Source organism: Emydura macquarii, unplaced genomic scaffold (genome assembly GCF_026122565.2).
Source record: "Emydura macquarii macquarii isolate MOO-44397 ecotype Brisbane River unplaced genomic scaffold, CSIRO-AGI_Emac_v2 contig_2422, whole genome shotgun sequence".
NCBI classification, from domain to species: Eukaryota; Metazoa; Chordata; order Testudines; family Chelidae; genus Emydura; species Emydura macquarii.
Window position 1 is genome coordinate 3,313,349 of NW_027132559.1, and position 16,365 is coordinate 3,329,713.

At 40.6% G+C, this 16,365-nt stretch overlaps 1 protein-coding gene across 1 annotated transcript in view; it reads right to left on the reverse strand.

Annotated features, from left to right (window-relative positions):
* Positions 1-16,365, reverse strand: part of LOC137162211 (collagen alpha-6(VI) chain-like) — a 97,134-nt gene that overhangs the window by 40,780 nt on the left and 39,989 nt on the right. The window contains exons 14-20 of the mRNA XM_067561796.1: positions 14,347-14,400; positions 11,199-11,270; positions 11,069-11,095; positions 9,996-10,040; positions 9,857-9,910; positions 5,314-5,376; positions 1,386-1,451 (exon numbers count right to left, since the gene is read on the reverse strand). Of these exons, the coding sequence (XP_067417897.1) occupies positions 1,386-1,451; positions 5,314-5,376; positions 9,857-9,910; positions 9,996-10,040; positions 11,069-11,095; positions 11,199-11,270; positions 14,347-14,400 (381 nt within the window). The remainder of the gene's footprint in view (positions 1-1,385; positions 1,452-5,313; positions 5,377-9,856; positions 9,911-9,995; positions 10,041-11,068; positions 11,096-11,198; positions 11,271-14,346; positions 14,401-16,365) is intronic.

Below are 16,365 nucleotides of genomic sequence, written 5' to 3' on the forward strand. Positions count from 1 at the left end.
CTTTTTTGTGTATAGACATTGATCTCATGCATACTGTGCAGATAACCCAAGTCTTGTCCTGGAGCTCCATAACAACTCTACAGGGAAATCAATGGAAGTTCAGGGGGTTGGCACCTTCTGGGACTGCTGGGCACTATGTAATATTGGGCCCATAAATAGCTCTTTAAGTACTTTCCCAAACATACACTTTGGAAGTTCATTAATTTAATACAATAATTATTTTAAAAACAACAACAATAATAGGTTTGTCATACATAACAGTAGGTATTATTATTCATCATATACCCCCAGTTTAGTTGTACTTCCTCTCTTTAAAAAAAATTAAGACAACTTCCAAAGTTGGACCACTGAGTGCAAATTCATGGATCTCATATCACCCCCTAAGGATAGACTCACAGAATTGTAGAAATGTAGGACTGGAAGGGACCTCAGGAAGTCATCAGGTCCAGCTCCCTGTGCTGAGGCAGGACAAAGTAAACCTAGACCATTCCCTGACAGGTGTTTGTCCAATCTCTCCTGAAAAACCTCCAGTGATGGGGAATCCACAGTCTCCCCTGGAAGCCTATTCAAGAGCTTAACTGCCTTTACAGTTAGAAAGTTTTTCCTACTATCCAACCTAAACCTCCCTTGCTGCAGACTAAGCCCACTATTTCTTGTCCTAAAGTCAGTGGACATATAGAACAATTGATCATCATGCTGTTTACAACAGCCCTTAATATATTTGAAGACTTATCAGGTCTCCCCTTCCCCCCAAGTCTTCTTTTCTCAAGACTAACCATGCTCAGGTTTTTAAACTTTTCCTTGTAGGTCAGGTTTTCTGAATCTTTTTTCATTTTTGTTACTCTCCTCTGGACTCTCTCCAATTCATCCACATTTATCTTAAAGTGTGGCACCCAGAACTGGACACAATTCTTGAGCTGAGGTCCCACCAGTGCTGAGTAGAGCGGGACAATTACCTCCTGCGTCTTACATACAACTCTCTTGTAAATACATTCCAGAATGATAATAGCCTCTTTTGAACTGCATCACATTGTTGATTCATATTCAATTTGTGACTCACTATAACCCCCTGCCTTTTTTCAGCAGTGCTACTACCTAGCCAGGTATTCCCCATTTTGTAGTTGTGCATTTGACTTTTTCTTCCTAAGTGTAGTACTTTGCACTTGTCTTTATCAAATGTCATTTTGTTGATTTCAGATGTATTGTATGGGATAAAGTTAGGAACTAAATAATTGTCACACTATTTTTAATAGTCTTGGTTATCAATGGATTAATTTTAATTGCTAGATTTTAATTTTAATTATATAGCTAGATTTTAAAGGATTGTAAGGTTAGTATTTGAAAAAATGGACTGTAAACAAAGTTACATATTTCTAAGTAGTTACCAGTCTTCCCCGTTCTCCTTTTGAACCTTTACGGCCTCTGACATCATTGTTCAATCCAGGGTCACCCTAAACAAAGACACAAGTACATTTACTTCCATGGGAGATGATGGCAATTAATATCTCACAGTAGATGCTCAGCATCTTTTACCATGGGGCCCTGAAAAAAGAATGGGAAAAAACTGTAGGACTTAGGCTATTAATCTGCGTCAGACATAACAAAGGGCTATTAGCCTTTACACAATATTGGTAAAATATTTGTCATTTTTGTTTTTAAGAAATCACAGACTTGTGAGACTTCACAGAAATTACTTTACAATATGCTGGGTAGAAAAAATTGACATTAGGAATCATTATTTTATCCTCAATACTGCACACACTTCCCACTAGAATCAATCGGCGCCCTGTGTAGGCACTGCAGATCGAAGGAAATATGTGGCACTGAGTCTTTAAAACCTTATGAGGCAAACTTTAACCACAAAGGCACACTTAAAAACCAGGAAAAAAACCCAAGTATTAGAAATTTCACAGGTGATACTGCACTCTTTGAAGACAGTGGAAGTAGTGTGCAGCCCTGCCTCCTTCTCCTGGTATTTTCTCCTCCTCAGCATCTACAACATCTGTCCTTTTATAGTAATTTCTACAGCCATTTTGCTTAGTCAGGCCCTCATCATGCCATACAGAATGCATCTTCATTCCCTACTGATTTGATGATGTCACTCCTCTCACTGAATCCGTTTACAGGCTCCTCATCCACTTTGGCATCATATAATTCTGCCTCTCCTTATTTACTCAAGCTTGTCAATGTGTAATGACCCCATCCCTCACCCCTACCCTACCAATGTCCTTAACCATGTCTGCTTGTCCGTCATCTTCTCACACAATCACCTCAGTGCCTCTTTCCATGAGGCCTCTGTGCTTGGTGCAACCTCCACGAGACCATCAGCAAGGCTTCTACCTTGTTCCTCTTTCCCTCTTAAAATCCCACTTTTGCCATGCTGTTTACAGTGCATCTAACTGACTTGAATTTAATAAAATCCCGATTTGTTGTTTCTATTCCCCTAACTTCTGCCTACCAATGTGCCTCTATCCTTAGACTGAGCGCTCCTTGGAGCCAGGACCACTCCTATTAGAATGTCTGGAAAGTGCTTAGCAAATCGTAGGCGCAGCTCTAAATAAATAAGTCGTAATTTAGAACAACAACTAACAACCGATTAGAATTATATGAGAAACACATTTTCTTCAGCTGAATCTACAGAGTCCAGGGAACTAATTCAGCATATGAACAAACAGGAAATACAACATGTTTGTAATACTTTCCCTCCATTTCTCATATTCTATTTGTGATGGTTGCAGGCATAATTTACACAATTACATATAGCCCAATAATGCTATACCTGACCAATAAGTATTACAACGATTGGCAGCTCGGGTTGTAGCATTTCATGACATGTCAAATGCCTTTCAGTGAAGTCAGACTATGACAAGCTGGCTTTTCGGCTGTGACAGGCCACACTCTCAGGGCATGCCACGCAGAAAGAAGCAGACTGAGAGCTGTCTTTCAGTTCCCTGAGAGACATGCTACCATAATCACGAGAAAATACTGCAGTCCCTTTTCACACGTTATATAAATTCCATTCATCAATGTTCTCCTAAATGTTATGTTCTGAAACAGGGGGATATTCTTCGTTTTATTTAAAACTCATTACTAGTTTGTCCTGAACTGTACTTTATTCTTCTATTTTATAAATAATCATTCAACATTAGAAGACCATCATCCAAAGGCTAAATCCTGCAAAGGTCCTGATTCAAAAGAAGATACCACTATTCCTCCTGCGTCATGGTAAGTACTCTCAGCTCCCATTTACTTCAATAGGAACTGATGGCACTTAATAGCTCACATTGGATGTTTAACACCTTCCAGAACTGGGCCTGAAAAAAGAATGGAAAAGACTGCAGGAGTTAGCTGTATATTATGTCTGTCAAAGATTAATAGTCTATCAGCTTTTATACAGTGCTTATCATCATGGTATCTTTGAGCTGCCTGGGGCAATACAATTATATACTGGTGTAGGAATAAGCATAATTCATTTACTAGTGAATAGATACAAAGCCCCCACACAGAGTATCATAAAATTCACAGGATGTCCTGTAGTACTGGATTTTTCATGTAAGTCTCTCAGGCAACTGACAGATTTGCATAACCACATGTACACAAATAATTGTATTTAGACTAGCCAGTGGTTCTCAACCTATTTACCATTGTGGGCTGCATATGCAGCTCTTTGTGTATTATGTGGGCTGCATCCACACAATATATATATACACTACCTGTATGGCCCTGAGGATGTCACATGGGCCAAAGATACGTGCTCATTGGGCTGCAATCGGCCCATGGGCTGCAGGTTGAGAACCACTGGATTAGTCATTTAAGGAGGGCCACGTGAATTTTTTGTTCCAGAAAGTATAGCATATCTTGGGCTCATGAAATGTCCCAGACGTACTAGGCTCAGAGAAGGAATATGAAAATAATTATTGTGAAGGGCTAAGATCTGCTGGGTTTAGCTGATCTACTATCCTCATCTTTGGGATTACAGGGTAATAATCACACATTTGTCCTAACACATCTTTGAAAGAATATAGTATCCCACCCAAGCAGAACTGAACAGAGGCTTATACTCCCTGTAAGGTACAAGTTTATTCACTTTCCAGTGCACCATAAGTGAGGTTCAGAGATTAGAATCATATCCTTAATTCTGTGATCCTCAGAGCACCTCAGTGCCAGATGGCAAGGGGGCTGCTGGTACATAACTGTACGAGTCAGTTGGCCTGACCAGCTCAATACACTTCACACACGGTTGTCATGATATTTATTAAAAAGTGCTTGTAATCTATCATTTGAAAACAACACAGTCACTAATATCACTATGAAATGTATGTAATAATGCTGTCTGTGTAATTATGGATATTCTCTGATACTATGTTTTGGAGTCTGTCAGCAGACCAATGAGGCAAAACAGGTTTTTTCCAGACAAAGGAGATTGGCCAACACCCCTTTAGCTCAAATGCAAATCAAGCCAGGTGTTGTCCAGAACAATGGGCTTTTCATTTGCATCAGGGATTGCAGCAGGAAGATCATTTGCATTGTAAAATCACAGAAGACTGCAAAAATTAGCATAGTGTTGGCTCACTGGTGAACTCAGAAAGCTGAGCCTCTAGGAGGGCTTCCTGAGTTTGAAAAGAAAGATAAACGTTGAGGACATAAGCAATTGCTAAAGACTTTGGGATATCCATCACCTATGGGACAAAGGGGAGCAGCACCCTTTGAGTTCATGAAAAGTGGATCCTCTTGGTCCAGGAGGCAGGAGTAGCTGGAGACTGATTACAGGGGGAAAACCTGCTTAGGCAAAGATTGCAACTTGCTGAAATTAAGTTGTAGTCACTAGCAAGCAAGTTTGGTTTTGTTTGACTTGTCCTCAGGCTTGTCTCTTCTAGTCTTATTATCACTTAAATCTCTGTTTTTTGTTAATAAATTTATTGTTGTTTTATTACAAAACCATCTCAGTGCTGTGTATTAAACTGAAGGGTAAAATCGTCAGCCAAACTACCAGGCTGGTGTGTGTTCTTCTCTTTGAAGGCAGCAAACTTGATAAACTTCTGTGAAGGTCCAGTGAGAGGGACTGGACACAGCTTAAGGAGACTCAGGACTGGAAGGGCTGCTGGCATCATGCTGCAAGGAGCAACCAAGCTGGTGGAAGCCAGGGTGAGGCCACTGTGCTGTGAACAGTGGGCTGGGGTCAGGGCGCTCAGCCAAAGCAGCACAGCACAGAAGCACCCAAGGTTAGAGGACAGGCAATGACACTCCCTGGTACTAGGCTGGATGAACCCCCATAGGGTCATAAATAAAAGATTTGCTCTTAGGAAAACTTACAGGATTTCCTCGGAAGCCCTTCTCACCATGTTCACCAAAGAATCCTCTTGGCCCTGGACTGCCCTGAAATCATAAAATGTCTGATTGAGAATCTAAACAATCATTTTCCTGTTGATGTTAACAAAACAAGAGACAAAAAACAAGCTGCAACATGTTAATATAGATTTTGAAAATTCCCAAATTCAGGGCTGTTTACATCCAGGATTATGTTTAATCTATTATCAAGATACAGGCCTTTCACAAAATATGGATCTAGACCTCAGATTTGATTCAGAATACCTCCAAACTCTGTGTGAGTTTGGCTCTTAATGTTGGTTCAGGCTTATGTCTAAACAAAACAGCAACAAATTCTCTGAATTTTCTTTTAGCATAAAGAAAAAAAGTTAAACAATATTATTAAGTCTGAAGCAATTAGTACAATTGTAATGAATCATGTTCAGTAAATATGTTCTAAAAAGGATGATCTTCAGCTGGCAGATTCACCAGCATTTGTGTTTGCATGAGAAAATACATTTCAATTTTATGTTTTGTTTTTCAATTAACAGCTTGAAACTCTTTTTAAAATGGAAAAGAAAAAGTTACCACTCGCTAATGACATTTATTTAAGAACATAAGAACTACTATACTGCATCAGACCGATGGTCCATCTAGTTTTGTATCCTGTATCTGACAGTGGCCAGTACCAGTGCTTCAGGGGGAGTGAACAGAACAGGATAGTTGGAGTGATCCACATTTGCCTACTAATCAGAGGTTTAGGATCACTGTGAGCATGGGGTTGCATCCCTGACCATCTTGGCTAATAGTCATTGATGACCTATCCTGCATGAACGTATCCAGTTCTTTTTTAAACCCAGTTATACTTTTGGCCATCACAATTTCCCATGGCAATGAGTTCCACAGGTTAATTGTGTGTTGTGTGAAAAAGTACTCTCTCTTGTTTGTATTAAACCTGAGGCCTATTCATTTCGTCTCATGACTCCTGGTTTTTGTACTGTGTGAAAGAGTAAACAATATTTCTCTGTTCTTTTTCCACCCAGTTCATGATTTTATAGACCTTTATTTTATCCCCTTATTTGTCTCTTTTCTAAGCTGAGCAACCCTAGTTTTTTCAGTCTCTCCTCAGGTGGAAGCCATTCCATACCCTTGATCATCTTTGTTGCCCTTCTCTGTAAATTGTGGTAGAACACAAACTGAGAAAATTAGTTAAGCAAATGTGCATTTTCTACACTGTGCACACGCCATGACAGAAAAATGGCTAGAGGGTTTCTATTCCTGCCATTTTATATGCATTAAAACTCGACTTTCATAAATTCTCTAAAATCTGAATGGTTAATTGGATTGCTTTGAAATTTGGTGTCTCCCCCAGTGGTGCAGAGAAGCATTTATGATCTAGACATAGGGTCATTTGACCAAGGGGTTCCCGGGTATAGCCTCTCCCTCACCTGCCCCCCCCAAAAACAGTTTGCATCTGCTGCCCTGTACTGCTAAACTGAGCCCTGGTCTACACTCACCTGGTGATTCGGCAGCAGTTGACGGGAGTTATGCAAGCTATGCCATTTGAGGGGGTGGTTTACCAGCGTCGACTTCTGGATTGATTGAGCGGGTCTTCACTTACCGCTCAATCAATCCAGATAAGTCGATCTCTCAGCGGTGACTTTGCCACCGTCCGTATAGACACACGCTGGGTGTTACTAATCACGGCTGAGTGCTGAATCACACTCCTTGTTGAGTTTGATGACTGCAAACTCACCCATTAATGTATCCTTACGTTAATTGATTACAAATTCCCACTGAAAACAAAAGGAACTTTGACCTGAATATCTGGAGGTTGACTGCAATCCGAGCATCAGGGGTGGCACTTTTATTTTTGGAGGGATGCAAACAAAGCATTTTGGGGAAAAATTAAGATATATGAATGCTTAATAAGACGGGCCATACTGGTTCAGATCAATGGTCCATCTAGTCCAGTATCCTGTCTTCAGAGATTAGCCAGTGCCAGAGGCTTCAGAGGGAATGAACAGAACAGGGCAATTATAGAATGATCCATCCCCCGTCATCCAGTCCCAGCTCCTGGCAACTGGTGGTTTAGCAACACCCAGAGCATGGGGTTACAACCCTGTCCATCTTGGTTAAAAGCCATTGATGGACTCCATGAACTTACCTAATTTTTTTTTAACCCACTTATAGTATTGGCTTTCACAACATCCCCTGGCAACAAGTTCCATATGTTGACTGTGCATTGTGTGAAGAAGTACTTCCCTTTGTTTGTTTTAATTGTGCTGCCTATTCATTTCACTGGACGACCCTTAGTTCTTGTGTAATGTGAAGGGGTAAATAACGCTTCGTTATTCACCTTCTCCATGCCATTCATGATTTTACAGATATCTATCATATCCCTCCTCAGTTGTATCCTGTCAAAGATGAAGAGCCCCAGTCTTTTTATTCTCTTCTCATACAGAAGCCATTCCTTGCCCCTTGTCATTTTTGTTGGCCTTCTCTGTATCTTTTCCACTGTATATATATCTATATCTATCTTTTCTGAGATGGGATAACCAGAACTGCATGCAATATTCAAGATGTGAGCATACCATTGTCTGTCTTCTTATCTATCCCTTATCTTCTGTTAGCTTTTTTAACTGCTGCTGCACACTGAGCAGAAGTTTTCAGAGAACTTTCCACACTGACTCCAAGATCTTTCTTGAGTGGTAACAGCTAATTTAGACCCCATCATTTTGTATGTGTAGTTGGGATTATGTTTTTCAAAGTGCATTACTTTTCATTTATCAACACTGAATTTCATCTGTCATTTTATTGGCTAGTCATCCACTTTTGTGAGATCTTTTTATAACTCTTCACAGTCTGCTTTGGACTGAACTATTTGAGTAATTTAGTATTGCCTGAAAACTTTTCCACCTCCCTATTTACACCCTTTTCCAGATCACTTACGAATATGTTGAACAGCACAAGTCCCAGTACAGATATTTGACAGCTTCCACTATTTACCTCTTTCCATTGTGAAAACTGACCATTGAGTCCTACCCTTTGTTTCCTGTCTTTTAACCAGTTGTTGATCCAGGAGAGGACCTTCTCTCATCCCATGACTCCTTACTTTGCTTACAAGCTTTTGGTGAGACACCTTGTGAAAGGCTTTCTGAAAGTCCAAGTACACTATATCCATTGGATCACTCTTGTCTACATGCTTGTTGACCCCCTTGGAGAATTCTAATAGATTGGTGAGGCATGATTTCCTGATAGAAAAGCTATATTGACTCTTCCTCAACAAATCATGCTCATCTGTGTCTCTGATAATTCTATTTTTTACTATAGTTTCAACCAAGTTGTCTGGTACTGAAGTTAGGTCTACCGGCCTGTAATTGCCAGAGTCGCCATTGGAGCCTTTAAAAAAAAAATCAGCATTACATTATCTACCCTCCAGTCCTCTGTTCCTGGGTGGGGATGTATATTAGGAGTGGGGGTATAGGGGTTTGGGGCTGCAATGAGAGGAGGATGGTAGGGAAGGCAAGGGAGGGTGGGGAGCTCAGGGGAGAGAGGCATGGCACTCCCCAGCTCTGCCAGAGCATCCCAACGCTCCTGCAGCCTCAGCTTTGCCAGGGCACTCCAACTCCTGTGTGCTCCACAGCTCTTCTAATGCACCCAACCCGCCTGGAACCCCAGCTCTGCCACTGCACACTATCCTTCCCCCCTTCCCCCCGAAAGTCTTTGGGAGAAAAATCACACACATGATGACTTTCTGGGTAGTGAGGATTAATTAGGGGGTGGAGCAGTGGGGAAATAAGGGGCTTTGAAGTGCTCTAAAGTCTGCATGTTTGCACGGATTTTCTTGCAATTTGACTTGTAGTGAATGCAAAACTAGTGACCCATGTTTGGGATCATTTGAGCCAGAGGTTCTGGAGATATATGCCCTGAAGAAAACAGCCATTTTTCAAAAGTTCCTAGATGGAATTTTTTATGCAGAGCTAATGATCAATCTATTGCGGTGACGCAGGTCAAAAAGGTCTCAATTGGTCATTTGAATTTTGCTCAGCTTTTGAGTTTTGCTCAGTTTGAGTTTGAGTTTTGCTCAGCTCAGCATTCTGCAAGCGGATGACAGACCACCAAGTAACCTTAACTGCAGTAATGTAGTTTTTTCCTATTGAATATAGGTTAATTCTGGCCCTAAAGAGGAACTCTTTGATGTCAAGAAATGTTAGAACAAATGTTGAATTTGAAAATGTCATCTCTGAAGTAGAAATACTTTGTAGGGAATAACTTTACAATGGACATTTTCAAATGAAAAATACCCGAGAGATAATAATTACATAGAGATGAATCACCCCATTTCTAACGCAATATGAATTATGACTACACTGTTCTGATGCAAGTTCTAATAAGCTGAAACATATTGGTAAATTTGTGGTATCAAGCCATTTCCCTTCTTCAGGTATTTAGTTGAATTTTTTTTCACTGGGACAACCTCATGAAATACCCATTTGATTGCTTTCAAATTCAAACCCTGACCAAATAAAGTAATATAAAACATTACCTGGTCGCCTACGTCACCCTTTTCTCCTTTCTTTCCTGGATATCCAACTGATCCCTTAATGAAAAGAAAAAGAAGTCAGGTTTTCTCATTTAAAAACATTCATTGATGTTAACAGGAAATGAGAAGCAAAACAATTTACCTGATCTCCATTAATTCCATCAACCCCATCGAACCCATCGTCTCCCTAAAATAGCAGAAGTGACAGAGATTATATAAGCTCCATTGATCTAAATAACAGTTATATGTTCTCAGTCCGTCAAAGATGGTGTCCATGTGATCTCCTGTAGCTGACCATGGAGGCAAAAGCCATCCACATATTTGAAAATATACAAATTAATGCTTAATGACTCTTTTCTTACATCTGCCCTAAGTACAACAGTACTACAGCCATCCCTCAAAACAGGCTAAAAAGGATAGTACCCAATAGTACACCTACTGAAGTCCATGGCAAAACTCTCATGGACTTCAGTGGGAGCAGGATGAGGCCCTAAAACAGTGCCTCTACACATTTATTTTCTTTGATGCTCCAGGCTTTTGTTCAACTTTAAGGGTCCAGTTAGACTTCCAGAGCTGAAGTGACCTCTAAAATCACTGCGCGGGAAGAGATCAACATGAGTAGTATTTGCCAATAAAAAAAAAAAATACAATCTGAAAGTCAAAATGTTATCCAGCTTTTATGTCATTTCAGGACATTTCTCTTTTATGTCATGTGGAAGCCTTAACAGTGACCTGTATTTTGTTTTTAATGAGTGTTTTTTTCTTGACTGTCAAAGTGGAGTTTTGAAAAAAACATAATACATAATCACTCTGCATAATTGATAATAGGTTGCTGGTACCATGTGGCAATGGTCACTTCAAATTATATTTTAAATAATAAGTGAATATTTCTATAATTCAATGTAACACAAATAAATAATCTGCAGTGTGTTGAATCCAAGATTCTATTCTCCTGGGAGTCAAGAAAGATATTCCTGGGTAAAGACTGCAGGATCAAGCCTTTAAACAGCGTCTGGTTCATACCAAAGATCTTCACACTTAAGGATACTTACATGGAAAGTTGAATTAAGACAACATGTCTGTATGAAGTTGAGGGTATATATTTTCTCTCCTCCCTTAATGCACTTTCATTTCTTATTTATGCTTTCACCCATCTCTCCTGATTTCCAAATAAAAACAAAAGTTTTTCAGAAAAGAAATGTATCAGTAATGTACCTTTTGACCATGTAGTCCTCGGTCTCCCTGAAAAGAATTAAAGCAAATATTTGTTTGAATGAGGCAAACAAAAAAAATAAATGCAAATACATTTTGCTGAGTTAAAATAATGTTATCAATAGATTCTCACTTTAGGACCTTTACTACCATCGCATCCCTTAGTCCCTTGCTCTCCGTCCGGTCCAGGCTGTCCTCTTGGACCCTGAAAGAGAGAGAATGAAAACACATTTTAGTATATCCTGCCTAGTAAATTAAATATGAGGTTTGTAAGGAGAGGGACCATGTGTTTGATCAGGGGAGGACTATATTCATGAGATGATGGAATACTAGAAAGGGAATGTATATGCTAATGTATCTGATTAATCGCTGAGCAAGCCCCTCATGAGCTAAATGTTTCAGAAGCCTGGGCAGACGCAGATTGAGCTAAGTGCTTGTGCAATTGAAATGGCTGTACTTTCTTTCCAAAGTGCCTACAAAACGTTACAAGCTTCTGCTGTTTATGTATGTATTTCAACTTGATACGAAACTCTAATATAGTCACTTTGCATAGTACAAAAGAGAGCACTGACTTGAAAACGCAAATCGACAATTAACGTTGCTCACCTCCACTATAGATAGCAATGGGGCACTTTCCTTCATTCTGCTATCAGTACTACTCTACTCACAAAGTTCCTGCTTGGTGTGGAAGGGGGAGAAAGGGAGAGCGTGTTCCTGCAATGGAGACCTATCCCCACTAGGCAAAAAGCACGATTAAGCATTTTTCTTCAGTGAGGACTATCCAAAGGCTAAATTCAATTCTCAGTTGCGTAGCGTGGTGCAGAAGCCAGCTATGCTGCCTCTAAATCCTTTTGGGACTCTCCACAGTCTCCCCAGAAACGGAAGTGAGGGCAGAGTCTACTTTGCACCACCTGAGCAGTGTAAAGGAAGTGGGGCTGTGAATCTGCTCCATAGTACCGTGACCCCAAATCAGACATTAAATATGATCTCACTCGCCTCTTGTCATGTGCTAGAATAGTTTCTTCGGTGTACTTCTCACGCTGCTACTCATGCAGTTCTACTTGTGTTTTACTTGTCAGAGCACATTCATGCAGTATGCTGGTATTTTCAGTCTTAGTATACCCATGCACAGTCTGCTACAAGCAGTGACCCAGGAGCCTTAACAGGTCTGGTTTAAAGGAGTGGAAAATAGAACGGAATAGGTCTGTGTTTCTCTGTTGTATGCCTTCATCTGAAACAGAAATACTCCAAACTGAAAATACTGTCTCCTTTTAGTGGGCCTGAGTCACCACTACATTACTCAGTTTTATGCCCATGCAACTCCATTGAAGTCCAAGGGGTTACACCCTGGAGTAAAGGTGGGGTAATCTAGTGATGAGTCAAGTCTTGTATATGGAGAAAGAGAAGGCATGAAACCCAATTATTTATTAATGGGAGCCATGCACATTAGAAGAAAATGTTTCCTAGTGTCTTTCTTGTGCTATGTGCTCTGTCTCAGCAACATGCAGACAGCAAAGAATAAATAATTGCATATTATGGGTCCAGTAGTTGATGTGTCAGCATCCACTTGCAGGCCAATGCTTGCTTACTTTGCACACTATTGGGGATTTATATATACATATGTAGGGCCCTGCCAAATTTATGGCCATGAAAAATACATCACAGACCATGAAATCTGCTGGGAAGAGGCAAGGCTGGGGGCACTAGGCTCCAGCAGCTAATCCTGGCAGGGCTGGGGAGGGACAGGACTTCCTTTTCACATGCAGGGGCTGCTCCCAGGGCTGGGTCAGACCCGCCTCTGGGAACCATCCCCAGCTACAGGAAGCTCTGCCCCCACACTGCGCTTCTTGCCCCCATCACTCCCCAGCCACAGGCAGGGGAGGAAGAGGGACACTGTATGGGAAGCAGCCGCAGAGCTTCTTGCAGCTGGGGAGGTTGCCAGAGATGGGTCTGACCTGGTCCCATAAACAGCCCCTGCAGGGGAAGAGGAAGCCCCATCCCTCTGCAGCCCAGCCAGGACTAGCAGCCGGAACCTGGCGCATGGTAGGAGCCCCCAGCTGGGACACCCTCAGCCAAGAGCACCGGAACCATGGGGACCAGAGGGCCAGGCCCCCCCACTTGTTAACACGGATGTAGTTGGGGGGGAGGGGGGGAAGAGGATGACTTTGCTCCCCCCAGAATACAAGCTTCTGATAGGCATAGAGCAGTGCCAGCAAGGGCTGTGCTTAGCAACTGGGGAGGTGATTCACTCTCCTGCTGTGAAGCGCAGTCCCTGCCGGTGCTGCTCCAGGCCTGCCGACACACCGCCCCCTGCCCCCCCAACCATGCCTGGGTTAAAAAGTGGGGGCATGGCCCCCGCCTCCCCAGTTCCCCCAAAAAGGTTCAAGAGCCCTTGCCTCCAGCCTTGCCCCTTCCCAGCAGCACAGAAGTAGAGGGGGCAATACCATGATACCCCTACAATAGTCTTTCGACCCTCCCCCCCACCCCCAACAACCCTCTTTTGGGTCCGGACCCCCTGGGTATAACACAGTGAGATTTCAGGTGTAAATATCTGAAATGGCAAAGTTGATGGTTTTTAAAATCCTATGACTGTGAAATTGACCAAAATGGATCATGAATTTGGTAGGGTCCTATACATATGGCTAGAGAAGCTCCTAACTAAATAGGCAACTGTATAAGAATGTGTGTGCACCAGTTTGTACACATACATTCACAAATAGACATGCAAAGTAAGTATTTAGTTCACATGCAAATACTTGCCTACTTACTTGCTGAAAATTAGGTTTATCTTTTTTCCCTTTGCTTACAGAATCATAGAAATATAGGGCTGAAAGGTACATTGAGAAGTCGTCAAGTCCAGCCCCTGCACTGAGGCATGAACCAACGGAGAAATCATTTTAATTTCTTAATATTTGGAATAAGTATAACCCTTGAATTCTCATATAGATCAACAGGATTTTAATCAATAATCTATGTAAAAGTTTCTCCCAGAGATCCCAAACTTATTTTTGAAATTAAAAAAAGAGAAGGAACTCTAAATTACCTAAAATTCTAGAGTATTGAACATTGACAAAGTGCTGAATCCTGACAATTTTTAAAAAAGATATGACAATTCTATTTTATGACAACGATTTCTTTGGATTTGGAATCAAGGTTTGGAAATCCCCCCCTTGTCCATCAGGCTATTACAATTTTTTTCATGCTGAAAAAAAAAGTCTTTATTGGCACTTAGTTTTGAAGTATTTTTTCTTATGGATATGTAGTCAAGTGTTATAACTTACCGGCTCTCCCTCTTCTCCTAAGAATCCTTGATGGCCTTTTAAACCTTTAGATCCCTGAAATTGAGTCAGTAAAAGTAAAAATTAATACTAAATTTCTCTTTGCTTAAATATGTGAAACTATTAATAAATTGTCCTGATGAGGTACTTTACTTAAGAACAGCTAAAAATTTGCAAAAGGCAGTTTTATTCTACTTGTGCATTTCATTCCTTTGTTGTCAGTGTATTCAAAGCATTATTTAGAACCCTGGAGAAATGGATTCAACAACAGACAGGAGGATAAATGGATAACCTGCAGGGAGGAATCATTTTAATGTTTTAATAACCCAGCTTCTTTTAGGAATTAGAAAGAAGAAGAAACTCTAAGTCATCTAAAAGAGTGTTAAACATTGACAAAGTGTTGAATCTTGACAATTTATTTTTAAATGACAATTTAAAACAAAATTAAAGTAAAGCAACAGGAGAAAAATCACTATTGTCTTTGGGTTTTACTGCTGGTTTGCATAGTGTTATATCATTTTCTAATTAGCATGATGTTTGATTTTACTCAACTAAATTTACTAGATTATATTTTTCAGCATGGTTGTGCCAGTCAGTAGTATACACAGGGCCTATTTACGCTGTGAGTATTTTGTGTTTGTTCATCTCAAATTTTTTTTTTTTTTTTAAATGCCTTAGGAACCAATTCAACTTCAATTAAAAATAACTCAGATCTCATGTTTTTTGGTCTCACAAATGGGTTCCTGATGGGTATGAAAAAAGGTACATTCAAAATACCAAGATACATAGCTTTACTGAGTTTACCCATAATCTTTTATGCAGATTTGTACAGACTGAATGCATATCCATGGTACCAGTGATACATTCAGAAGGAAAAACAGCTATTGATTTTGGGGATTGCTTGTTAAAATGTATTTTATCACCCTCTCCTTTACCTCCAACAGTAATGTGTACAGGGCCAGTCTACAGTTTTGGGGGAGGTAGGCGAGATGATTTCTACATTTTTACTACCCCTAAATCACATAGGCCCATGGCTTTTTTGGAACCCAATGGCTAGCTCTTTTTTCTGTTGTAAAATTGTCAGTACAAGTGACAGGCTCTACTATCTCTGAGGAGGAAAGATGGTCTTGTGGTTAAGACACTGGAGTGGGACTCAGTAGACATGGATTCAATTTCAAGTTTTGCCACGAACTTCCTGTGTGACTCTATGCAAGTCATTTTTGGCTGAACTGTTAAAAAAGATTAGTGACTTTGGGTGTCCAACTTGAGATACCTTAAAGATCCTGATGTTCAGAGGGAGGGTATCTGAAAATTAATCCTGTAAAGTGTTTCAGGTTTGGCACATAAAATTGGGACACGCAAAAGCACTAGTTACTTTTGGAAATTTAAACCTTAATTTCTCTTTGCCTCAGTTCCCCATACATGAAATGTGGATAATACCATTTTCTTTCTTCCCCCCTTTTTCTGTCTTGTCTATTTGAATAGTAAACTCCAGAACAGGGAGTGTCCTCTCTTATGTGGTTGTACAACCCCTAGCACAAAGATTCCTTAATCTTGGCTGGCAGCTCTAAGCACTACCAAAATACATACTAGCAAAATGGGGTCAGAAAATAAATACTTGCTACAATCATCATCAATTCCACATGCTGAATTGCAAGGCAACAGCACTGTTCATGGCAACAACCTTCCTAAAGATGAAAGATCTCACAGAATAACAGCCACTAAGGATTCCCAAAGCTGTAACTTTAATTTTGGTGCATCCCACCTGAGGCATGGTCTACACTGAAAAATTAGGTCAGTTTAACTAGATCAATCAGGGGTGTGAAAAATCCACACCCAAGTGGCGCTGTTAAGACAATCTAAGTCCACATTAGGTCAACAGAAGAATTCTGTTGCTGCCTCACACAGAGGTGGACTACCTACACTGATGGGACAACCCCTCCTGGCAGAGTAGGTAGCATCTACACTGAAGCACTACAGCATCACAGCTGCAGCATTTTAAGTGTAAACAAGCCCTGAGAA